General features: G+C 39.7%; 1 protein-coding gene across 4 annotated transcripts in view; it reads right to left on the reverse strand.

Moving 5' to 3' along the window:
• The window catches only part of LOC138755494 (chloride channel protein C-like), a 90,321-nt gene that overhangs the window by 27,171 nt on the left and 36,387 nt on the right, over positions 1-26,763 (reverse strand). For all 4 annotated transcript variants that reach the window (XM_069921539.1, XM_069921540.1, XM_069921542.1 and 1 more), the window contains exon 12: positions 6,653-6,819. In XM_069921539.1, coding sequence (XP_069777640.1) covers positions 6,653-6,819 — 167 coding nt within the window. The remainder of the gene's footprint in view (positions 1-6,652; positions 6,820-26,763) is intronic.

The following is a 26,763-nucleotide window of genomic DNA, read 5'->3' on the forward strand; positions in this document are numbered from 1 at the left end:
CCTGATTTTTTTTTTAATATATAGTTGATTCAGTGGACTGCATAGCATTGACATTGCCTGCCACAAAGAGAGCTCTTGGGAAGAATTAGGTGGTCCAGCCAAAATCAAACACAGTACAAAGAGAAAACTGTATTCTGCACTCAAGCAAATCACTATGTGTGCCAAAGCTAAAGTTGGAAAAGATACTCTTTTGGCATTCTGGTAGGTTTTGGATGTGATAACTGAATCCACTCTCACCAGAATGTTTATTGATCCAAAACATTAACTGTTTCTTTCTTCATAGATTCTTCCTTACCTGCGGCATTTTGGCAACATTTTTATTTGTCCAATGCATTAAATTCAAAATTGGGTATATCTGTCTTAAATTTGGGTTTCACTCTCCTGCTACACATGCATAGCTCTATCTCACCTCTTCTCTGAAGAATCATGGAAATAACCTAATAATTTTCCTTGTTTAATGGAGTTTAGCAATCTTATTACTTCAAGAAAGGACTGGGCATGGAGGAGAAGTTGGTGTTCACAAGCATCCAAAGAACTCAGGCAGACGAGGTTCTGCTGAATTTAACAGCAGGATCACATGATTTATTTTATGATTCTTCCAGACAGTTAGCCAAATTGACAGGCAAGCCAGCTGCTGGATAGAAAATGAGGTTCCTTGGCAGGTGAATGGCTGGTTGAAGAAGGTTAGTTAACAGTTTTGAAATGCACAGAGGGGATCCTCCTGAACTGATTGCACATAAGGCAATCTGTGGGAACAGTCCATTTCAAAGATCTACAGCTGGCTCAACGCAATGAAACAAGTACTTCCATACGATTTTTTTAAATGAAAGAAACAGGAGCAGGAGTATACCCGGTTTCTTTGAGTTTTGCTCTAACGTTCAAAAAGATCATAGCTCATCTTCCAACTCAGCATAATTTTCCAGCACCATCCCCAGAGTACGCATTAATGTACAGATCGTATTCTCAGACTACGCACCCCTAGACACCTCAGTGTGAGAAACATCTTGCAAGTTTCAATGAAACTCCTCTCATCATTCAAAACTCTTAAAAAAAAGCCCCAATCTACTCAATCTTTGCAGTCAGATAAATCCCCAAGATCCGTTCAAATGTATCCTAGGATAGAGTGGTACAACAAGCAAGAGATGACCAAGAAGAATGACAAAGACAAGGTGGGAGATATTGTTCATTTGGACTTTATTAAGGTCTTTGACTGGGTCCCAAATGATAGGCTGGTCTGGAAGATGAGATCACATGGAATCCAGGTTTGCAAACCAATTAGATACAAAATTGGCTTGGTGATGGCAGTCAGAGGGCAACACTTGAGGGATATTTTTGGTTAAATTTATCAGTGTTGTAGGGATTTTTGCTGCAGTATGATTAGCAAGTTTACAGATGACACCAAAATTGGTGGTATAGTGAATTGGGGAAAATGGTCATCTAAATTGTTACAAGGGAAAGTGGGCAGAGGAACCACAGATGAAATTTAACTCAAAGACGTACAAAGTGATACATAATAAGAAATTAAAACAGGGCAAGACAAACAGATTAAATTACAGGCCCTTGGGGTTGGGGGGCTTGTAGAACAGAGATATCAAAGAGTACAATTGCAGAATTTCCTGAAAGTAGTGACACAGGCGGTCAGGATGGTGAAGGTGGTAGAGGACACAATTTGAGACATCTTGTCTCAGCTGTGCAAGATGTTGGTGATTCAGCACTTGAAATGTTGTATGCAGTTTGGGTCACTACGATATTGGAAGGAAGTCATTAAGTTGTAAATGGTGCAAAGAAGGTTAACAAGGATGTTGCCAGGACTGGAGAGCTTGAGTTATGAGGAGAGAATGGAAAAGCGGAGACTGATTTCCTTGGAGCTGATGAGGTTGAGGGCAACCTTAATGTGTTTTATAAAGTTATGAGGGGTGTAGTTAGGGTGGATAGTCACAATGTTTCTCCTCAGATAGGGTCCGAACGCCAATGCCTGCGAACAGGCTTTAAATGGCCTGTTAAAGGAGCCAATGGTATTTTATTTTAAAATCCTGCAATTGTAGGGTCTGTGCCCAAGATACCTGTGCTCAGCAGCGCCCACGAAGGGTTGTAGACTCCAGGGAGCAGCAAACCGGTGCAGGTCACCAGAAACAGGGAGAACACCCCCCACTAACCGATGAGAAGGAAAAGCAATGCAGATGAGCCTTCAGGCCAGTGACCACAACGGCAGATTAGTGAGGGGCTCAGTGGCTGAGGGGCCCACGCAGGCTGCAGGCCTGCACAAAATGTAGTGGAGATATGGAACAAGCTGCCAGAGAAAGGGGTAGAGGCAGGTACAATTACAATATTTTAACGATATTTGCAAAGTATTTAAATATTTGAGGGATACAGTCTAAATGCAAACAGTACCAGCCCAGACAGGCATGGACAAGTGAGGCTGAAAGGCCTGTTTCCGTGATGTACAATTCCATAACCCTAATCTTTTATACAGCAAGCTCTTATACAACAAGTTTGGGGAATTTTCTGCCCTACTGAACTCTTTTAATGGTAAGTGCATATTTCTTTGATAAGGAAATTAAAACTGTACCTAGTATTCTAGGCACTACCTCACCAAGGTCCCATAAAATCAAAATGAATGTCCCTATTCCTGTAATCAAAGCTTAACAGTTACCTTCCTCACTTTCTTCCTGCACATTGGTCTTTAAGGTCTAAGCAGAAGCACATCTATGACCCTTTGAATATCAATGTTACCCAATATCTTAACACTTATTAAATCCTCTGCTGTTCACATACACATGCATCAAAGTGATGACCTTATTTTTTTTCCACATCATGTCATGCCTTTTCCCAATCAATTTATTCATAAAGCTCCTTTACATCCTGCTCCATATTCACATTCATCACAAAAACTTGGAATTGTGATATTTTGTATCCTCAGCTCACTTGTTGGTGTTGTGGCAGATTATGTTGTTTGTATTGTATTTGTAATGTAAATATGTTTTTGGGAGATAAATTGGGTCAGCTTTTTTAGTGTAGGTCACATACAAACACTTCAAAAAAGATCTTATTTAAAACATTGAAGCTCTGCTCATGCTAGACATGTCGGGACCCCAGAGCCTTTGCAAAAGCTTTGGAGAGTGCCCAAGAGACTTCACTAATGGATTGTTGTTTACAAAAAGGCAACAGATGAAAGAACTTGTCGGAACCACAGATTATCTGCAGTGGAACTTGCTGTTCGAAGAGGGTCATGTGGTTTTGCAAGCAGAGAGCGAAAAAAACTGGTTTTTTCAGAGGGGGGGGGGAAGAGAGAGAGAGAGAGAGAGAGAGAGAGAGAGAGTGAGAGAGAATGAGAGAATTCAGTTCTGCAGTTTTACAGTCAGCAGCAGCAGCTGGGACTGGAACAGGGCAAGATGGCAAGCTTGTGTGGAAACCCCATTTGTAAAATGGGTTGTGAGTGCTTAGTTCAGCCTGGTCAAAGCCCTTGTGGTCCATGCAAGAGGAGTGGACTGGCTGTCTAATGTTTCTCTTGAAATAAGTGAAACAAAAAGGAACTCTTTGGTGACCTTAAAAGGGGTTATCATCTGGAGAACCCTGAGGGGGCAAGTTTCTTTGGCAAGACACAGAAGTGGCTGATGAAAAAGGAATCAGTTGTGGTTGTCAGCCAAGTAATTATAGGCCAGTAAGCTTCTGTTCAGTGGGGGAAAGTTATGGAGGGTATTCTTAGAGATGGTGTGTATAAATATCTGGAGAGACAGGGATTGATCAGGAGCACCCAGCATGGGTTTGTGAAGGGGAAGTCATGTTTGACGAACTTTATTGAGTTTTTCGAAGAAGTAACAAGAAAGGTGGATGAAGATAGGGAGGTTGATGTAGTCTATCTGGATTTTAGCAAAGCTTTTGATAAGGTTCCACATGAAAGGTTAGTAAGGAAGGTTCAGTCACTATGGATTAATGGAGAAATAGTAAGATGGGTTCAGAGGTGGCTGGAGGAGAGACAACAGAAGGGTCATGGTGGACAACTGTCTGTCAGGATGGAAGCCTGTGACAAGTGGAGTACCTCAAGGATCAGTGCTAGGTCCCCTGTTGTTCATAATTTATATTAATGATTTGGATGATGGGGTGATTAACTGGGTAAGTAAACACGCAGACAATACGAAAAAAGGAGGAGTGGTGGATAGTGAGGAAGGTTTTCAGGGATTATAGAGGGATTTGGTTTGTCTGGAGAATTGGGCTGAAAGATGGCAGATGGAATTTAATGTAGAGAAGTGTGAGGTGCTTCATTTCGGTAAAAATAATCAAAATAGGACATATGTAGTAAAGGGGAAGACATTGGGTAATGCACAAGAACAAAGAGATCTTGGAGTTATGGTGCAGTGTTCTTTGAAGGTGGATTCCCATGTTGACAGGGTGGTTAAGAAGGCATTTGGTATGCTGGCCTTCATAAATCATAGCATAGAGTATAGGAGCTGGGAAGTGATGCTGCAACTGTTTAAAGGATAGGTGAGGCCAGGTTTGGAATATTGTGTTCAGTTCTGGTCTCCAAATTATAGGAAGGATATAGATAAGTGGAGAGGGTGCAGAGAAGATTTTCAAGTATGTTGCCTGGCTTAAAAAGATTGAAGAGGTTAGGAATGTAGATAGTTGAGAGGGGATTTGATAGAGGTGTTTAAAATTATGAAGGGAATAGATAAGACTAGATGCAAGTAGACACTTCCCCCTGAGGTTGAAACAAGAGGACACAAGTTGAGGGTAAGGGGGCAAAATTTTAGGAGAAACATAAGAGGATGCTTCTTCACTCAGAGAGTGGTGGCTGAATGGAATAATCTTCCGGAGGAAACAGTTGAGGCAGAGTCAATTCTTTAATTTAAGAGGAGGCTGGATATATACATGGATAAGAGGGGGGGGTTAGAGGATTATGGATGGAGAATAGGCAGTGGGAGCTAGTGGAATTGTTTGAGTGAACTGACGTGGACTTGTAGGGCCAAGATGGCCTGTTTCCACGCCATAAACTGTTATATGGTTATAAATCTCTCTCTGAAAACCGACAAGAACCTTCCTGAGCAGTAAGCATTTACCTTTCAAGCACCAAAGCCTGGTGAACATTAAAAATATTAAATTCTGTCCACAGTATAAGAATTGCCTGCAACCAATGAACTTGAAGGAGTGAGAAGTGAGACTGGACTGTGAATCAAAGAACTTTTCTGAACTTACACACATATTACATACACGAGCATTTAGAATTAGAAGGGGGTTAAGCTAGGCTAGTTAAGTCAATAGTGATAAGTTAAAGTGTGATTCTGATTTCATGTTTAAAGATAATTAAAAGCAACTTTGTTTAAGTGACTATTTGTCTTGGTGAATATCTATTGCTGCTGGGTTTTGGGGTCCTCTGGGCTCATAACAGTGTAAAATCTGGCATCCAAGCATCAATACCTGTGGTACTTCACAAGTAACAACTTTTCAACCTGCACAAGTGGTTGATTATTGAGCTCATGGAATTGGGGCGTAATTATACAGACATGGATCTGTTCATTTTTGTTTGTATATTACCTCCAATTCCAATGAGCTCAATAAACAACTACCTGTGCAGAATCTCGAAACCCTTTCAAAAATCCAAACCTAATTTCCTGCTTAACTATTCTCCTGGCCAGACCCTCAGATTAGTCAAATGTGAATTTCCCTTCCCAAATCAAACTTCCAATAACACAACATTTAATTTCCTAGAAATTTGTAATTTTTGTGCCCATCCTGTTTTCTTTTGAATTTTTAACAATAAATCTATTCAATTTTGTATTGCAGAACCCTTCTGACTTTATCACAGATATAATTTGAAAACTTGGGCAATACTATTCCTCAATGCATAGAACCTACTTATGTTTAGAGCAAAGAACTTCACTGTCAAGGAGTATGACACACAAATGCCTTGTATTATCGCAACAAATCTTTTGTCTAACCATTAGATGATTTATTAAATAGTCATGAATTGGACAACTTTGCATTTTAACTAATGGCCCTGTCAATTGAACAATGGGAAGCATCTTGATTGAGGAAGGGTGCAGATTCTCTCTAACTACAGTAGGGTTCATTCAGTAAAGTCCTCCTCGAAGGGTACGAAACAAGCTTCCACTCTTCCTGGTCCCCAAACTATGCTGTTAAAACATTTGTTTCTGGACTGCTAGCTTGGGCAGACAACATATCAACAAATTAATTTAATTCAGTTCTCCTAATTCCACATCACATTTAATAGACTGCATGAAAGCCATTATAAAACAATATAGCAGCACTGGAATTTTCTTGATCTTTAGGGGTAATCCCTCGTGATTTCTTTCCCACTGACAGTAAGAAATATCGATCAATATCAAAATTATTGATAATGAAGAGCAACGTAAAATTATTTTTTGCAATGGCTTGCAAGACCCACTCCAGAGTCTTCTTTCACATATTGCACAGGAAAATCAAACCTTTATAACACATGGACAAATCCCTGTTTCCATTTTGTGAAAGCATTAAAAATGGTCATTTAAAATTCAATTTGTCATCACTCTCTATAGTATGGTCCTATAATTTAACATTGTTTGAACATATAAAGAGAGTTTAGAACCGTAATAAATACCATCGTGTATGTCTGGATTAGACACTGAGGCTGCTGGATTATTCAGATGATACTTACGGTTTCTTCTGGTTCAAGACGTATGGCTCCGGCTCCAGAAATGGAATACGTTTCTGCTTCAGTAAAGAACTGTACAATGAATCGTTGAACAAGTCTCCAATCATCCTGGCCACCATGACAGCCACCATTGTTGGCAGCAAGGATTGCACATCATTGGTTAACTCCACCTGTAAGAGCATGGGAAATACCAGATCAGATGTGAACAAGATGGTGTTCTTCACAGTACGACACTCCAAAATCATTGTTAGGTAGTTTAGTGAGGCAAGGATTAATGCATTTAAATGGCATTACAAAAGATAGAAGGTGGAAAGTGGATTTCAGTGTTGCTGCCATTCCCCTAGGGCTTATCAATAAATTGATATGCTCTTCAATAAAAAGCAAATCAGAATGGCCCAATGATCAGTCCTGAGCAACTTTTTCTGTTTTTTGGTTATTTTTGACATCAATTGAAAATAAATCACTTGAAATAAATCACAAAAGGAATAAGAGAATAGAAATAATTGTGTTCCAGTTTCTATTATGCACATTTTCTGACAGATTATAGTATACAAGTTAAAATTGGTTCCTGCTCCTGAACTGAACTTTTCCCTTCAGTCAATTTACTATGAAAAATGGATAATCAATGGCACCAAATCCCACCCTGGCTGGATTTCTGAAATGATTCATGCCTCAAAATCTTCGCTTGTACAATGCTGGAAAATCTGGGTACTCCAGTGGGACATTTGCTGAAGAAGCAGGTATAGCAGGAGCCAGAAACACTTTCCTGAATCATTACTCCATTGCATGCCAAAGATTTCCCCATGGCCCATTCACTTCTTCACTGATGCACCCTCACAAAGGATCAACTAACATACACTCATGTCATCGAGGTCTACATTGCTGCTGAGTTTAACATCCTGACCTTTCCTCTTTGTTGTCTCATTTCCTTTCTAACATCCAATCTTTGGATAAGCTATAATCTCAAGTTTAATGCTGGAAAATGATGTCCATCATCATCAGGCTTCATCACAAAATGATATCCTCACCATTGGCATGACTTCTTCAGTTACTGTCTCGGGTTAGATAGCACACAATCTCGTTGTCACTTCTGACCACAAGATGATCTTGCAAGCCCATGCAATCTCCTACACAATTACCCCAACTTTACCTCCCTTAGTCTCACAGTACCCCCATGCCTCCTCAGCAATTTTGCCTTGTATCCAAAACTTCATGTCCAATTACTGCAGATCTCTCCCAACTAGGCTCCCAGACTCTAAGAGCTTCTGCTCATTTAAAATCATCTGCCACAGCTATCACATTCCTAGTCCTGTATCCAACACAACAGGAAATTGCAGAGTTGTCAATGTAGCCCACAAAAAACCCTCCCCTCCATTGTCTGCATTTACACCTCGCTGCCTTGGAAAAGTACCCAATGTGTTTAAAAACTCATCCTACCCAGGTCATACTCATTTCAATCTCCTCCCATCAGGAAAAAGATTCATGCCACCAGATTTAAGGACAGTTTCATTCCTCCCATTATCAGACTCTTGAAAAGACCTCACACTAGTAAAATAATGTTTCCTTTACTCTGTACTAATTGATTTCTCTCTGTAACTCTGTACTTCTGGGCTGTGTTTTACTTGCTCTATGTCCAACTGGAATACTCATGGAACAACCTTACTGCACCTTGTTAAATGTGTCAACAAACTTGATCGATACACATAGTATTCTTCTCATGCTTCAAACTTAAAATTCTCTTCTTGTGTTAAAATCCTTTTGTTCATCGTTCAAACAGATGTGGGAATTGTTACTATGCAAAACACAGGATTCTCTCAGAATTGGCAGTGAGAGTAGGAAGTAATGGATACGTTTGTATTTATAATGAGGCTGATAGTTGGTAGAGTTCCTGATGTAGTTGATAGGAAAGAATGTGTCAGAGAAGGCTTCACATAACTCACTTGATCAGACAGTTGGTCTGCTCTTCAAGGTTGTGAAACCTTGAAGTTAAACCCCATAAATAATATAATTCAGCAAGTCTTCTAAAGATGGAATCAAGTCCTACTTCCATTGGGTTCCCAAATATCTATTCTACCTCTTCATTAACACACTCCTTATTAAATGATATATGACAAACATACTCATTCATCTACACAGACTTATAGTCCACCACAATATCAAATTCAAAATTCTCATTATCATCATCGAGTCCCTATCCGACCTTGTCTTTCTCTCTCTGTGCAACCTCCTTCCTCTTCCTAACCAACTCCCTCCAGGTTCCCGGTTCTTGTAACTTGCATCCAAGTCCTTTTTTTCCCCACTGATATTGTCATTTTGCCACCCGAGTCCCATACATTGAAATTCCTGCAATCAGCCCTAGCCCGCCACATCCTTCCCTGGATCCACTTCTTTAATGAAATATTCACGTACCCCTCACATCATCTTTAGCTCAGTTTTTACATTTTCAATGCAATTTATTTTATACTACATTAAATGCAAGTTATTCCCCTAGGATTTATTGTCATTGCTGGGATGCTCAGGTTCTGAGGTCTGGCAGGAGAAAAACCAGCTGAATTGGATATTCAACAGTAGGCTTGCTCTTTCAATAAAAAAGTGATGCAACCGACAAAAAATGTGAATGATTTTGACAACTTTGCCTGTACTTCTAACAATATCTGTTCCCTCAATATTCTGAGAAGTCCAAAAAAACAATCATTATTTTTAAATCTCCAGGGCATGCCGTAGAACATACAATATCAGATATGGTGACATTAGTTAATTATATTGTTGGATATTAATCCATAGCAATTAAAGAACCAAAGTCACAAGTTAAAATCCTAGCTTGGGAATCTAAATTGAATAAATTAAATAACTGAAATAAAAGCAAGGATCAGTCATGGTGATTGCAAAACTGCGGTAAAACCAAACATTATATTTAAATTTAGACATACAACATGGTAACAGGCCATTTCGGCTCACGGATCTGTGACACCCAATTAACCTACACCCCCAGTATGTTTAAAATGATAGGAAGTAACTGGGACCCCTGTGGAAAACCCACACAGAAATGGAGAGAATGTACAAACTCCTTACAGACGGTGTGGAACTCAAATCTCAGTCCAGAAAGCTGGCACCATAAAGGTATTTCAATAACCGCTATGCCAACCATGCTGCCCTAATGTTCTTTAGGGAAGAAAATCAGGTGTCTTCTCACTTCAGAAGTTTAATCCAACAACACCTGTGCATTAATAGAATTGTATCCCTCACAAAGCTTAAATAGACTTGCATATAATCCATTCAAACACAGGAATTCAAATTTGTAAATGTTCTGCATTATCTCTCGCTGATGTTTTCTTATCAAAGGAGAAAAAGAATCCATACTATTTCTTGGTTCAGGTGATATTACACACCAACTCGGTTTAACAAATATGTCCTCCTCTGGTTTGAAAGGATATCAACACACAGAAACTTTGTGATATACAGACATTATGAGGAAGAGCTGGCAAACCTTTCAATTGCCTGCAATAAACAATGTGACTGAGTCACTGTCTCTACGGTGTCACAGAGGTCACAAAAGCTCTCCCTCACACACAGTAGTGACCCACAATTAGTGTTAACAGGAAATAACTCCTGAGATTTTATTAAACTTTAATAAAACACCCAATTCAACACACAGCAAACTTAAACATGAACAATCTCTCAGAAGAGAGTGCAAAGGATTTTTTTTGGTAAAATGTCACTCTGCTATTTCCCACATTTATTTGCTGCAAGTCCTGCGTTTCATTAGTCTTGTCATGACTGTGCTCTCTTTATGAAATTCATGAAGCACCTGAGAAGCCTTAGAAGAGATTGGCCCAGAAATTGGATCATGTATTGCACAAGTAGGCATAAAGCATTAGACACAAAGCAATCCATTTTTGATTGTATCTGAAGTTGATCATACTGGAGGTCATTGAAGGTGGAATTGCATCAAAGTTGAAATTTAGCCAAGCATTTCCCCATACTATTCATGTTAGGTCTGCTTTGTTGTGGCATCAGGTGAGCTACAGATGATGTCATTATTTATGTAATACACATTTGCACGTTACACCTACATTGGAGCTGGAGGTTGCACTATCAAGGATCTGCGAAAAATGTAACCAGGGAAAGAGAACAGTCTCAGTAGAATTAGGAACACATTGCCTTATTTTCTTGATATTTTACTCTGCTGCCATCAAAAGTGCCTGCTGAACCATCTTTGAGAGTTCATCGAGTGAACATAGAACATTACTGGGCAGTACTAGCCCCTCAGCCCACGATGTTGTGCCAACCTATATATGCATCAATCAAAAAAAAGTAAAAATGGAATGCAGGAGAAACTCAGCAAGTCAAACAGTGTAGTGTACATAGCAAAGATAAAGATACATAACCAATGTTTGGGCTTGAGCACTTCATCAAGGTATGAAAAAATGTAGGCAAGCGCCTGAACAGAATGGAGGATGGAGAGGCAGTGGGAGGAGCACGGTCCCAAAGATGGATAAGAGGGGGAGGGCACAGCAGCAAGCAGGGGGATGAGAGGTGGTTCTATGAATGGCGAGGGAAGGAGTGGACAGCTAAGAGGAAAAAGACAAAGGGAGGGAAAACAGAGAGAAGGCCAGCCGAAACCAGAGAAATCAATGTTAATGCCACACAATTGGAGTATGCCCAGACAGAAAATCAAGCGTTGTTTCTTCAATTTATGGGTGGTTTTGGTGGGATAGTACATGAAGTCCATGGACAGACATGAGAGCATGGGAATGGGGCATGGAATTGAAGTGGTTGGCCACTGGGAAATCTCTGTCATTAATGTAGACAGAATGAAGGCGCTCAGCGAAGCAGTCTCCCAGTCTGTGCCTTGTTTCTCCGATGTTGAGATGGCCACAAAGGGAGAACCAGATGCAGCAAATAACTCCTATGGAAACACAAGTAGAGCATTGCTTCACTTGAAAGGACTGGGGACCCAAAAGGTGGTGAGGGAGAAGGTGTAGGCATAAGTATGACACTTCCTGTGGCCATAGTGGTGGGGAGGGATGAGTGGGGTGATCGGTGGGAAGGGATGAGTGGGAGGATCGGTGGTGGGGAGGGATGAGTGGACAAGGGTGTCACAGAGGTAGTAGTCCCTATGGAAGGTGGAGAGGGGAAGCTGTGTCTAGTGGTGGGATCATGTTGTAGGTGGCGGAGATTACAGAGAATAATATGTTGGATGAGGAGGCTAGTAGATTGGTAGGGGAAATCCTATATTTGTTCCATCTGTGGGGAGAGGGGGACAGGGCAGAAGAGATAGAAAGTGGGGAGATGCAGGTAAGGGTTGAGTTGCTGGTGGTGGAAGGGAAGCAACCTTTATGGAAGAAGGTGAACATTTCAGATGATCTGGACTGGAAAATCTCATCTTGGGAACAGATCAGGTATAGAGAGAGCAATTGTGAGAAAGGGGATAGAATCGAGGAAGTTGTGGGAGTTAGTGGGTTGTGCAAATATGCCTGTACAAACCCCATCTCCTGAGTTAGAGACAGAGATTTCAAGAAGGGGGAAGAGTGCTGCCAGAGGTGGACTAGATAAATTTAAGGTCAGTGTGGAAGTTGGCAGCAAAGTGAATGAAGTTGATGAGCTCATCATGGTGCAGGAGACAGCTCCAATGTAGTCATCATTACAGCAGAGGAAGAGTTGCGGGGCCTTGTCTGCGTAGATTGTAGCGTGATTTGCTCCCTAAAGTCCACAAGCAGGGCAGGCATAGTTGGGACCAATGTGGGTAAGGATGGCTACTCTTTTGATTTAAAGAAAGTGGGACGAGTCAAAGGAGAAGTTATTAAGAGTGAGAACAAGTTCTGCCAGGCAGAGGAAGGTGGTGGTGGTGGAGGGTGACTGGTTAGGACTCTTGTCAAGAAAGAAGCTAAACACTTTGAGGCCTTCTTCATGGGGGATGGAGGTGTAAACCATCATGAAAAAGAGGCTGTGAAGTTGAGGGAATTGGAACTCATTGAAGAGATGGAGGACATGTGAGGAATCTCAGATGGAGAGGGATTGGACCGGGGAGAAAAGATAGACTCAAGTTCAGTGGGGCAAGAGAAAGTCTTTAGGTGCAAAAATACTCATTCAACCCGAGTCACTGATGTTAGTCCATCACTGGAGAGGTCGTTTTGGCAAGGACTGGCAATTCAGGGTAAACTGGGGCCACTGAGCAGAAAACATATGTGTTCATCAATATAAAAGTCCACTCCCCCAAGAGGTTCACAGTCACTGCAACCTACCTAGATTTCTCAGTTTTGCAAAGTTGTCGTCACCAAGGTATGTACGATTCAGTGACCTGTACAAGTGGGAAAGTTTGAACCTGAACTGGGGGGGGGAAACCAATGGCTACACTGCTGTGCATGAAGTGGCACCTCCATGAAAGTCAATATCATGTCATTTCTCCACACCCCCACGACATGATCTTTCTAAGTATCAATAACATCTCTGTACTCACAATGTATGATTTCATCTTTGATTTCAGTGAGAAATTAGTGACGTCTCCAGCACTGAGTTCTTTCAGCATGATTGTTTTTCCACACACACAGGCGTCCGTGACCTTGCCCATCTGCCATTTGGTCTCCTTCAGCAACATGAACATTTGATTGGCAGGAAAGGCCTCCTCTCCTTCAAAGTGCTGGTCATTTTGAATTACAAGAGTATCCTGACGGTGAATGCCATGATTCTACATTTCATGTTTGGCTCCTTCATCCAGAGTATGCCAGAGGAGACAAAGAATTCTATTATCCCCTCTGTGCCCTCTTAAACCTCTGTAGAGTCCACACATGAGAGTCGCTGAACCACCAGGATCATAAAGCAAAATGCTTTTGATCTTAAGATGAGAATTTCTTGGCTGCATCATCCACATAAATAAAAGATATTCATTATGTCTCTGCAAATTAGAATTTGCCAATGCAATCCAAGTGTCCCGCTCCATACTAAATCTTTAATACACATTATAAGTCAGGAAAGCCCCCTGTTGCACAAAATCCCTGGGATCCTGCTTGATGTGTCTCCGAGGCTGATTATAACTCGATAATGAAAGGAATAAATGAATCCCTGCTCAAATTAATTTAAAGGCTTTGAACAACCTCTGTATTTTTTGATAAATGGCATCCCACAGTAATTTCAAAGAATTAAGAAAGAGACCGAAAAACTGGACATCCAAGGTGGTAATCTCAAGTTAGAACATGAAGATGGTGCAGACAAATGAGTAGCTGAAGAGATAATGTAGGGGGCAGGGTTTCAAGTTCTTGGATCACTGGAATCTTTTATGGGGAAGAAGTGACCTGTACAAATGGGAAAGTTTGAACCTGAACTGGAGGGGATCCAATAACCTGGCAGGGAGATTTGCTGATACTGTTGGTGGTAGTGGTGGTTGGGGGGGGGGGGGGGGGGTTGTGTAAAGGTTAAAACTTTGTATTTGATTCTTAGTTAATTTTGTGCCTATTTCATGAAGAAAAAGTATTGTTTGTAGTGTTACCATAGTGACTATGATGTAATATGTCATTATATCCCAGCAGACCATGAGCTTGCATCTCATTCCTCCATGAAACATGAAAGAGATGTGAGCTTGAGATACTTACATCATCTTATTTTTGTCTATTTCTTATTATATCTGTTTAAAGTTGAATATCGTTATATCATTATACAGTATGCTTTATTTATTCTTTGTTATGAAAATCTTAATGCAAAGTTATGCAAAATGTTTATCTGTTTTATGAACAAATTGAAGCTACTTAAAGCTGCATCAACAAAGTTTTGTTTATTGGAGTAATAAGATAGTCATTTGGAATATCGTCCTCACATTTCTTTGAAGATGGCACATTTTGAAATTGGGAAATACTAGAACATGGAAAGTGTCATCTATATTTTGATATAATTGTGAACTTTGTTTGGAAGAAGGGCTCATAAAATTTGTCTGAAAGAACTCAACTTGATTTAAAATCAAGAAGCATTTAAACTTTAATGAGAAGTCCAGTTTTCTGTGAGAATATTCCAGAAGCCTCTATGAGAACATGTCTGATTGTACAGTTGAGCCAAGGACTGCAAGACACCTGTAACCTTGAAAGATAAGATACCGTTCTGTTTGCAGAATCTGGCAGGAAGTCCAGAAATGTTATTGTAAACATTTTTTATAAATATCTGATAAGAAAGTTGTGTGCAGAACACAGACAATTCAGCCAGAGAAATCCTCTTAAAGGGACCAAGCAAGATACAAATTTGTTTACAATTCGCAGGAACCAGGATAAGCCAGGAGAAGACAGGCTGCAGTGTGAAGAATCCATGAAGCAGTCTCGTCGGGCTAAAGACCTCGAGCAAACAGCTCCTCTCAAAGAACTGTCGGTGAGTTGAGCCAGCCAGGCAAACCAACAACGCTTGGCAGGAGATTGGAGCCAGCCACCATTGAAGAAGTAACTTTAACTACCAAGAAGAGGACACAATTAAGACACTGCAGGCCTCATTAGTTAACTTAAAGGTTAGTGGAACTGAAACAGATGAATGCACATTGCAAAGCCCCATGGGTGCTGTACCAAGCGAAATGCTAAAGATAGAGACTCAATCAGTGGTATCTGTGAGTTCAGATGTGAATCCTGATGATAGTATTTCCAAGGGTATGAGCACAGGAAGATCTTCAAAGTCTTCAAAGGCATCAAGAGCAAGTGCAGCTTCGCATGCTTCAAGCATATCAGCTATGCATGCTAAGGAGCAAGCAGACTTGGCTAGTATCTGCACAATGTGAATGGTTTGAGAAAAGACGTTCTCTAGAAGATATGGAAGCTGAAATGAAGAATCAGCAACTGAAGTTACAAATGGCTAGTGAAGAACAAAAAAATTATTGAAGAGAGAAAAGAAAAGACTAGAGCTTGAGGAACAATATGCTATGAGGATGGCCAAAGTAAAAGCATAATCTCTGGCTTCTGTAAGATCTATCACTCAAAGTAAAATACCCAAAGGGCTAGCACTTAACATTCCAGAAGATTAATGGGTACCGCAGCCACAAGAAGTGAGTGTACTCGAGCAAGGAGCCATGGGTGGGAAGAGCTGGCGATGTTCAATCTCTTCCAAGCGCATATCCCAAAAGGAGAGTATTTCAAAGAAGTTCAACCATGCGAGTTGATGATAATCAATCATTTATGACTCTTTGTGTTGCTGAAGAACCAGCGACAAGTCAACAATCTCCACCAATGCCATCAATTAGATACCAAGGAACCCCATCAATGCCATCCCTTAAAATTCAAGGTCCTACACCTATGGGACCAGTTCAAATTCTATACAATCCGTTCAAACAAGACAACCAGTTGCAAGCCACAGCGGACGATATATTATCACTCATAGCAAAACAAAATAAAATTTCTGCTATATTAGTGTAGCAACAAGGTTCATATGGTTTACCCAAGAAGGAAATTCCAATTTTTAATGGAGATCCATCACAATATCTGGCGTTCATATAATTATTTGAACATCACATTGAAAGTAATACTAACGACGCTAAAGATCATCTATATTACCTGGAACAGTATACTGGAGGACAGGTGTAGGAGTTGGTGAAAAGTTGTCAATATATAAATCCAGAACAAGGTTTCAAAAGGGCAAAAGAATTAATACATCATCATTATGGGGATGAATATAAAATTGCAAGGGCCCACATAGACAAGATTCTTTCTTGGTCAGCAATAAGAGGACACAAAGGCTTTACAAGCATATGCACTCTTTCTAAGAGGATGTAGTAACGTAATGGGAAGTAGTGTACATTTGCAAGAGCTGAATTTGCTTGCTAATTTGTCAATTATTGTAAATAAATTGCTTTATAAACTGAAGGATTTATGAAGAACCAAAGTTGCAGAGCTTAAGATTCATCCAGGAAGGAACGCTACTTTTGAAGATGTTGCACAATTTTTGGAATGGCATGTGCATGTTAATACTGCATCAGTACTTTGAAATATTAAAGATGATTTAATAGTTCCTAAAGATGTAAAGAAGTCTAAATCACCGTCTCAACAGAAACCAAAGGGAAGTACCTTGGTTACTACTGTGTCAGATACAAGCACAAGAAAGAGCAAGGAAGCAATGGAAAAGGAAGATCAGACTGTTCAGGAAAGCTGTTGTATTACAAAGATAAGCATGCTTTAGAAAAATGTTCACGATTGGAGAAAAAGTCGTATGATGAGAAATTAACCTTTTTAAATAAGAATGGATTATGTTTCAGTTGCTTGTGTAAAGGGCACATCAGCAAAACTTGTAATAACCAACTCAGTTGTGATATATGCAGTTTAAAACATCCCAAGTTACTGCATACTCAATGAAGTAAAGTTGAGAAAGAAGTCAAACAATCTGAATCCAAGACTAAGGATGCAGTCAAAGAGGATGCTTCAGGGCAGCGGTGGGGGAAAAAAATAATTTTAAATAAATGAATAAATAAATAATAAAAGAGGATGCTTCGGTTCAGACAAACAGTTTTACTGGGGCTGGTGAAAAAGCTCTCTCAATAGTTTCTATGCAAGTTAAACCAAAAAAAAGGAAACTTCATACTGAAGACCTATGCATTTCTTGACCCAGGAAGTACCACATCATTTTGTACTGTTGAATTAATGAATAAACTTAATCTTTATGGTGAAAGATCATGATGAAGATAATGAATGATGAAAGGAATATTGAAACTAATGTAGTTTCAGGTCTACAGGTTGCTGGATTGAATAGCAATGAATTTTGTGATCTTCCAAGACTGTGCCTGTGAATAAGGAGAATATTTCCTATCAGCATAATATCAAACAGTGGGATCATCTAAAAGATGTTTGCTTACCCAAGATTGATGCTAAAATCGAGATGTTAATTGGATTAGATGTACAAAAATCTCTTGAATCTCTAAAAGTAGCAAGGAGTCAACATGATGGATCTTATGCCTTGACAATTAACAGATCATTAGGAAGAAAAATGAATAATGATCAGGAGTTGTTGAATGTAAATATCAACAGAATTTCAGTTGTCAAGCTTAATGATCTGTGGGAACAACAGATGTTTCACAGATATTCAGGAACTTTCAAAGGAGGACAAACAGTTTCTGGATTTAGTTTCAAATTCTGTTAAACCTGTCGATGGTCATGGCTGTATAGCATTATCTTTGAAGAAAGGAGAAATTTGTATGCCAGACAACAAAATAATTGCAGAAAAGTGTATGCTGAATTTGAAGAGAAAATGCAAGAGAAATTCTTCTTTTCATTTGGAATATACAAATGTTATGTTGGACATCATAACCAAGGGTTATGTAGAAAAGGTATCTGAAGATATCTTGGAATATAAAGATGGTAGAAAATGGTATTTACCTCATCATGGAGTTATACATCCACAAAAGGAGAAACTACGTGTAGTATTTGATCATTTCAAGGAGTTTCATTGAATGCACAACTTTTAAAAGGTCCGGGCTTAACAAGTACTTAATAGGTGTTTTGATAAGATTTTGTAAAGAGCCTAATCTAATTGCTGCAGATATTGAAATGATGTTTCATCAAATGAAAGTACCATCAGAAGATCGTGATTTTCTACGATTGTTATGGTGGCCTAATGGCAATTACAGTAAATATATGAATGAATACAGAATAACAGTTCATCTATTTGGAGCAACGTCATCAACGAGTTGTGCAAATTTTGCTCTCAGGAAATGCACTGAAGATAATGAAGAGCAATTTAGTTTTCAACCTATAAACATCATCAGAAATAATTTCTCTGTTGATGATTGTCTTACTTCAGTGGTTTCAGAAAAAGCAATAGATCTTTATCATGAATTAAAATAAATATGTAATAAAGGAGGTTTCTTCTTTGTGAAATGGATTAGCAACAGTTGAGATGTGTTGGGTGTTATTCCTGAGGCAGAAAGAGCAAAGGAGATAAAACATCTCGATTTGGATTGTGACCTTCTACCTATCGAAAGAAGGCAGGGAGTGCAATGGTGTGTTCAATCTGATGTTTTTAAATTCAAAATTGTTTTGAAAAAAACTGCCTTTAACAAGAAGAGGTATTCTTTCAATCATAAGCTCAATATATGATCCTTTGGGAATACTGGCACCAGTAATATTAATAGCCAAGAAAATTCTGCAAGAATTGCGCAGAAGGAAATTTGGATGGGATGAAACTATACCAGATTCCATCGCACAAGATTTGATGAATTGGATTGATAGTCTTGAAATGTTAGAAAGTTTTGAAGTCAACAGATATTTTAAACCTACAGACTTTGGAATTGCCACATTTGCTCAGTTACACCATTTTGCTGACGCAAGCGAAGGTGGTTTTGGTCCTGTCAGTTATTTAGTATTGCAAAATAACCAAGAGCGAGTACACTATGAATTTGTAATGGAAAAAGCCAGAGTGGCTCCATAAAAGCCAAACACCATACCTCGAATGGAATTAACTGCCGCTACTATGGCGAGCAAAATGGACATTATATTAAGAAGAGAATTACAGATGGAGTTAGCAGATTCTGTGTTTTGATCTGATAGTACATCATTACTTAAATACATTAATACAAAACCATGAGGTTTCATACCTTTGTGACTAACAGAATTAATGAGATCGAAAAAGGTTTAGAATGCTAAACCTGGACAACAACAAATGGCGGATTTGCCACAAGACAGAGTTTCACCTGATGAACCCCCATTTCCATACATGGGAGTTGATTATTTTGGTCCTTTGCAAGTAAAACAAGGAAGAAGTGTTGAAAAATGATAAGGAGCTATTTTTACTTGTTTGACTATGAGAAAAATTCATACTGAAGTAGCGTCATCACTTGATACAGACTCTTATCACCATACATGGTCAAGTAAAAGGATCACATTCTGATAATGGATCTAACCTTACAGGAGTTACAAAAGGCAATTCAAAATTGGAATCAATATCAAATTCACAATGCATTACTTCAGAAAGAAATTAATTGAATATTTAACCCACCCACAGGATCACATAATGGTGGTGTTTGAGAAAGAATCATTAAATCAATTTAAAAAAAATTTAATTCCATTTTGAATAGCCAAATACTGAATGATGACAACCTTCAGACAGTATTGTGCAAAATCAAGGCTACTTTAAATAGTCCTCCAATAACAAAAATTTATGTTGATTAAAATGACTTTGAGGCATTTACACCAAATTATCTCTTACTTTTGAAATCTAAACCTTTAATGCCTACAGGTCAATTTTAGAAAGAAGATATTTATGCAAGATGTCGATGGAGACAAATGCAGTTTATTGCAGATTTATTTTGGAAAAGATGGATTAAAGAATATCTTTCATTATTACAAGAAAGACAAAAATGGTCTAAAGGTATACGCAATTTTGTATGCGGAGACATTGTAATGGTCATGGACGATTCAGCACCAGGAAATTCTTGGTTGCTGGGGAAAATCGTGGATACAGTTTCAGACAAGGAAAGGTTTCATTCAGCAAGGGCGGATTAAAACCAGGACTGGTTACTTAAATCAATCTATTACTAAAATCTGTCTTTTACAAAAAGCAGAAAGTTTTGATTTCTAATCCTATAGTTACCATATTTACTTTTGTATCTGTAATAGTATTTTTTATATATTAGCCATTAATGTCTATTATAATAATTATGGGCCAGAATATAAAGGTAAAAACTTTGTTTTTCATAGTTAATTTTGTGCCTATTCCTTTAAGAAAAAGTATTGATTGTAGTGTTACCATAGTGACTATGACATATGTCGTAATATCGGAGCAGACCAAGAGCTTGCATCTCATTCTTCAACGAACCATGAAAGACACACGAGCTCGAGATACTTTTCTTATATCATCTTATTTCATCTTAATTTCATCTATTTCTTCTTTTATCTATTTAAAGTTGAATATCATTATATAGTATGCTTTGTTTATTCATTGGTATGAAAATCAATGCAAAGTTATGCAAAATGTTTATAGTTTTATCAACAAATTAAAGCTACTTTAAGCTGCATCTACAAAGTTTGGTTTATGGATTAATAAGCTAGTAATTTGGAATATTGTAGCCCACGTTTCTTTGAAGATGATACATTTTGAAATTTGGATATACTAGAACATGGAAAGTGTCGTCTATAAATTGGTTAAACTAGATTCATTGGGTAGTGGGAAGCAAAATGAAGAGGCAGTTGGTACACAAGACAAGCAGTTAGGGCAAAATCACAGCCATTGGGATGAGTTGCAATGCAATATGGATGCAGAGTCATAAAAAGTAATAAGCACAGGACTAAAGGTTTTGTATTTAAATGCACGCAGTGCAAGAAATAAAGTGGATGACCTTGTGGTACTGCTTACAGATTGGAGGTATGATGTTGTCGCCATTATGAAGTCATGGCTAAAGGGTGGAGGTCATTGGGGGCTAAATGTTCAACGTACAGTGTATCAAAAGGATAGGTAGGTACTTGATATAGGAAAATTATGTAGTGAGGCAGAGTGGATGGTAAGGATAAGGAATAACATTAAATCATTAGAACATAGATCATTACAACATCGTTCAGGCCTTTCAGCCCATGATGGTGTGCCAACTTGTATATACCTACCAAAAAAAAATTAAACCCTCCCTACCTCATAAACCTCTATTTTTTTTAAATCCATGTGCCTGTCTTAGAGTCTCTGAAATCCTCTATTGTTCCATCTTCCACCACTACCCATGGTAATGCATTCCAGGCACTACAACTCTCTGTGTAAAAAAAAAACCCTAATGTCTCCCTTAAACTTTCCTCCCTTCACTTTGTTCAGATGTCGTCTGGTGTTTGTTACTCTCACCCCGGAGAAAAGGTGCTGACCGACCTTGTATATGCCTCTCATAATTTTATAAACCTCTCTTAAGTCAGCTCTCATTCTTTTTCACTCCTTAGAGAAAATCCCCTGTTCTGCTAACCTTTCCAACCCAGGCAACATTCTGGTAAATCTCCTCTGAACCTTCCCCATAACTTCCACATCCTTCCTGTAATAAGATGACCAGAACTGAATACAATATTCTGTGTGGTCTCACCAGAGATTTATAGAGCTGCAATTCAATTCAATTCCCCAACTAATGAAGCCCAGCATACTACAGGCTTTCTTAACCATCCTATCAACCTGCATAGCAACCCTTAGAAATCTATAGATTTGGACCCCAAGGTCCCCCTGTTCTTCCACACTGTTAACTAACATACTATTAACCATATACTCTGCCTTCAAGTTTGACTTTACAAAATGCATCACTTCACACTTATCCAGATTGAACTCCATCTGCCACTTTTCCGATCAAATCTGCATCTTGTCTATATCTTGTTGTATCCTATGACAACCTTCAACACTATCCACAACACCTACAATCTTCATGTCCTCTGCAAATTTACTGAACTATCCCACTATATCTTTGTCCAGGTCATTTATAAAAATCACAAACTAAGGGTCCAAAACCAGATCCCTGCAGAACTCTACTAGTCGCTAACCTTCAGGCAGAATACTTTCTGTTCATCACTACTCCCTGCTTTCTACAGGGAAGCCAATCCTGAATCCACACATGGATTCCATGCCTCATGACTTTCTGAATGAGGTTCCCATAGAGGACTTTGTCAAATGCCTTACTAAAATCCATATACACAACATCTACCACCCTGCCTTCATCAATTTATTTTGTTGCTTCCTCAAAAAACTCAGTTAGGCTCATGAGGCTTGCCCTTCCCCTCACAAAGCCATGCTGACTATTCCTGAGAAGAATACTTCTCTGAATACTTAGAAAGAGGTCCCAGAGGATCAGAAGATAATAGAATCATTGTGGGTTGAGTAAAGCAATGACAAGGGTAAAAAGACACTGTTGGCAGTTATATACAAATTTCCAAACACTAACTGGGATGTGGATAACAAATTAACAACAGCAAATAGAAAAAGTACATCAGAAGGGCAATCTTCTGGTAGTCATAGGGATTTTAACATGCAAGTAGATTGGGAAAACTAGGTTGGGACTGAATCTCAAGAATTTGTGGAATGCCTACAAGATGGCTTTTAGGGGATCAGCTGTACCGGATTGGGTGTTGTGCAATGCACCAGAGGTAATGAGAGAGCTTGGAGTAAAGGAACAATTAGGGGCAGTGATCACAATATGATTGAGTTCAATTTGAGATTTAACAAGGAGAAACTAAAGTCAGATGCGTTGGTAGTTCAGTGAAGGGAATTACAGTAACTTGAGAGGGGAAATGGCCAAAGTTGGTGGGAAGGGAGAAGACAGGAGTGCAAAAATAAATGGTGTACAGACCACTGGCAAAACAAATTAGGTCAGTTCACAGGTGGAGGGGAGGGGTTGGGTATAGCAGCATCACAAAACTGCTTTGAGTCCACAGACTGGAGCTGTTTCAGGGATTTAGCACCTACAATGGTCATGTAAACAGAGGACTATACAAGCTTAGAGACTTGTTACATGAGCAAGTGCATTGAGGATGACATCACGATCAAGTGGTTCACAATCAGGACTAACCAGAAATCATTGGATGCAGAGGTCCAGGACCTTCTCAGAGCTCGTGATGCTGCCTTTGGGGCAGGGTGTAGGATGACACTAAGATCAGCCACGGTTGAACTCTCCCATGCAATCTGGAAGGGAAAGCGAGCGTACGCACAGAAGGTCCACAGACAGCTGTGTGACACCAGTGACATGAGGCTCATGCGCCAAGGGATCACGTCTATTATGGATCACTTCAACCTTGTGAGTTAAGGACAATGACGCCTCCCTTCCATACAGACTATACACCTTCTATGCATGGTTTGATGAGAAGAACAGGATGATGCCAAAGAAAGCTCCATGTGCCCCTAATGTAAAGCCACAGCCAAGGTGAGGAGAACCCTATCCAAAGTGAACCCACACAAGGAGGCGAGACCAGACAACATACCTGGTCTGGTATTGAAGGACTGCACAAACCAATTGACAGAGGTCTTCACAGACATCTGCAACACCTCACTGCAGCAACTCATCATTCCCGCAGGGTTCAAGACAGCCACCATCATCCACCCAAGGAAGCAACAATAACAGCCTCAATGACTACCACCCTGTGGCAAAGACCTCCACCATTATGACAGGCTTCGAGCATCTGGTGATGGAACACATCAAAGCACATCTCCCAGAGATGCTGGATCCATTTCAATTTGCTTACAGAAGAAATTGTTCCACAGATAATGCTATAACCTTGCCACTTCACTCTGTCCTGGCCCACCTGGAGAATGATGCATCATATGCCAGGCTGCTGTTCATTGACTTCAGTTCAGCGTTTATTACGATTATTCCCCAGAGGCTGGTGGAAAAACTGCCCTCAGACTCAACACCCCTCTCTGTAATTGGATCCTGGACATTCTAACGGAAAGGCCACAATCTGTCCAGGTCAGTAGCAAAATATAGAGCTCTGTCACGCTGAACACTGGTGCATCTTAGAGCTATATGCTTAGCCCGCTTCTGTTCATGCTACTGACCCACAACTGTATCATTGAACAGTGTCATCAAGTTTGCAGATGACACAACAGTAGTTGGCCTCATCAGCAACGACGACGATTTGCACTATGGAAAAGAGGTGGAAAATCTTGTGAAATGGTGCAAGAGTAACAATGTGAGTCTCAATATGGACTAGACAGGAAGACCAGGAACGACCACCCTCCACTACACATCAACAGCTCTGTAGTAGAGTGTAGAAAGCACAAAGTTCCTTTGAGTTCACTTAACTAGTGACCTATCATGAACATTCAACATCTCCTCACTTGTCAGGAAAATGCAACATTGAATGTACTTCCTGAAAAGATAGAAGCAGGCAAGGCCACCATTATGTCAAACTTCTATAGGAGCCAAGTCTCCTAGTCCTGATGGATTTTACCTCAGGATCAGAAAAAAAGTAGTAGTAGAGATAGAAGAGGCATTTGTTTGATCTTTGAGGAATCAATCAATTCTGATATGGTCCTAGAGAACTGGAAAATCGCAAATGTCACCCTTCTATTCAGCAGAAAGGAAATTATAGACCTATTAGCTTGACGTCAGTGGTTGGGGAGATGTTGAAGTTGATTGTCAAGATCAAGTTACAAGATCAGATTCAGATTTATTGTCAAAATATATACATGACATCACATACAACCACGAGATTCCTTTTCCCTGTGGGCGTAGAATTACCACCAATTGGTAGTGCAAAAAAAACTGTACAGAGTGTAAACATGTAAACAAACAAAGAACTGTAAAACAGATGAGAAATGTAAACAAACTGACTGTAGTACAGAGAGAACAAAAAGAAAAATCAATAAAGTGCACAAGTAAGAGTCGTTAAATGGGTCTCTGATTAAGTTGGTCATTGAGGACTATGATGGTGGAGGGGTAGCAGCTATTCCTGAACCTGGTAGAACCAGTCTTGTACCTCTTTCCTGATGGCAATAACAAGAGCAGAGCTTGTGCTGGCTGATATGGATTTTTGATGATTGCTGCTGCTCTGCAACAGCAGTGTTGCCTGTAGATGTACTCACTAGTGGGAAAAGATTTTGCCTGCGACGTCCTGGGCTCTGTCCACAACCTTTTGGAGGGCTCTACACTCTAGGGTATTGGTGTTTCCATACCAGACCATAATGCAGCTGGTCAGAACAACTACCAGACCTCTGTAGAAATTTGCCAAGGTTTCTGATGTCATACTAAACTTCCGCAAGCTCCTAAGGAAGTAGACACACTGACCTGCTTTCTTCACGATGCCATTGGTGCGTTGTGCCTAGGAAATATCCTCCAAGATAGTGATAGTGAATTCCAATAACTTAATTTTGATCACCCTCTCCACCTCTGATGACAAGATAGGTTAAAAACAGCACAGCTTGTTTAATGGAAAATTTTGCTATTGGAATTGTTCAAAGAAGTGGCCAGCAGGCTAGATAAAGCAGATGCTGTAGAAACGCTTTTGGATTTTCAGCTGACCTTTGACAATGTGCCACGCATGATGATACTTAAGCTAAGAGCACATGTATAACAGGAAACAAACAGAGCATTGGCTGATTGGCAGGAAGCAGAGAATCAGGTTGACTGTCAGTTCCACAGAGATGGGTGTTGGGGCTGCTTCTTTTTAATATTTTTTTTAAATTTAGATTTTAAAATTTAGACATAACAGGGCATTTCGGCCCATGAGTCTGCGCTGCCCAATTCACCTACACCCCAGTACATTTCAAACAGTGGAAGGAAACCGAGTCCCCAGGGAAAACTCATGCAGACATGGGTAGAACATACAAATTCCTTACAGACAGCGTGAGATTCGAACACAAGTCCCAATTGTTAGTGCTGTAAAGACGTTGCACTAACCGCTATGCCAACCATGCCATCTGTGATGCATATTAATGATTTAGATTATGGAATGAATAGCTTTGAGGCCAAGTGTGTAGATGATACAAAGAGCAGGTAGAGTTGAGAAAACTGGGCAGCTGCAGAAGGACATATTGGGCAGAGGAATGACAAATGAAATACAATGTCAGAAAGTGTATGGTCATGCACTTAAACAAAAAAAAAAGATAAATGGGCAAACTATTTTCTAAATAGGGAGCAAATTGAAAATATCCAGATGCAAAGGGACCTGGAAGTCCTCATGCAGGATAGCCTGAAGGAAAACTTGCAGGTTGAATCGGTGATGAAGAAGGGAAATTGAATGATGGCATTCATTTCAAGAGGAATGGAATAGAAGAGCAGGAATGTGATGTGGAGGCTTTATAAGGCACTGGTCAGAGCTCACTTGGAGTACTGTGAGCAGTTTTGGGCTCCTCATTTAAAAAAGGATGTGCTCAAGTTGGAGAGGGTTCAGAGGAGCTTCACAAGGAAGGTTCTAGGAATGAAAGGGTCATCATATGAGGAGCATTTGACAATAGTTGGCCTGTACTTGTTAGATTTTGGAGCATGATGGAAGAGCTCATTGAAATATTTTGAATGTTGAAAGACATGGGTGAGGTAGATGTAGAAAGGTGATCAACACTTCAGGATTGAAGGGTGTCCACTTAGAATTGAGAGGTGGAGGAATTTCTTTAGCCAGAGTAGTAAATCTGTGGAATTTGTTGCCATAAGTAGTTGTGGACCTCCAAGACATGGGTGTATTTAAGGTAGATATTGATAGGTTCTTGATTAGTCAGGGCAT

The sequence above is a fragment of the Narcine bancroftii genome, chromosome 2, assembly GCF_036971445.1.
Source record: "Narcine bancroftii isolate sNarBan1 chromosome 2, sNarBan1.hap1, whole genome shotgun sequence".
In the NCBI taxonomy this organism is placed as follows: Eukaryota; Metazoa; Chordata; class Chondrichthyes; order Torpediniformes; family Narcinidae; genus Narcine; species Narcine bancroftii.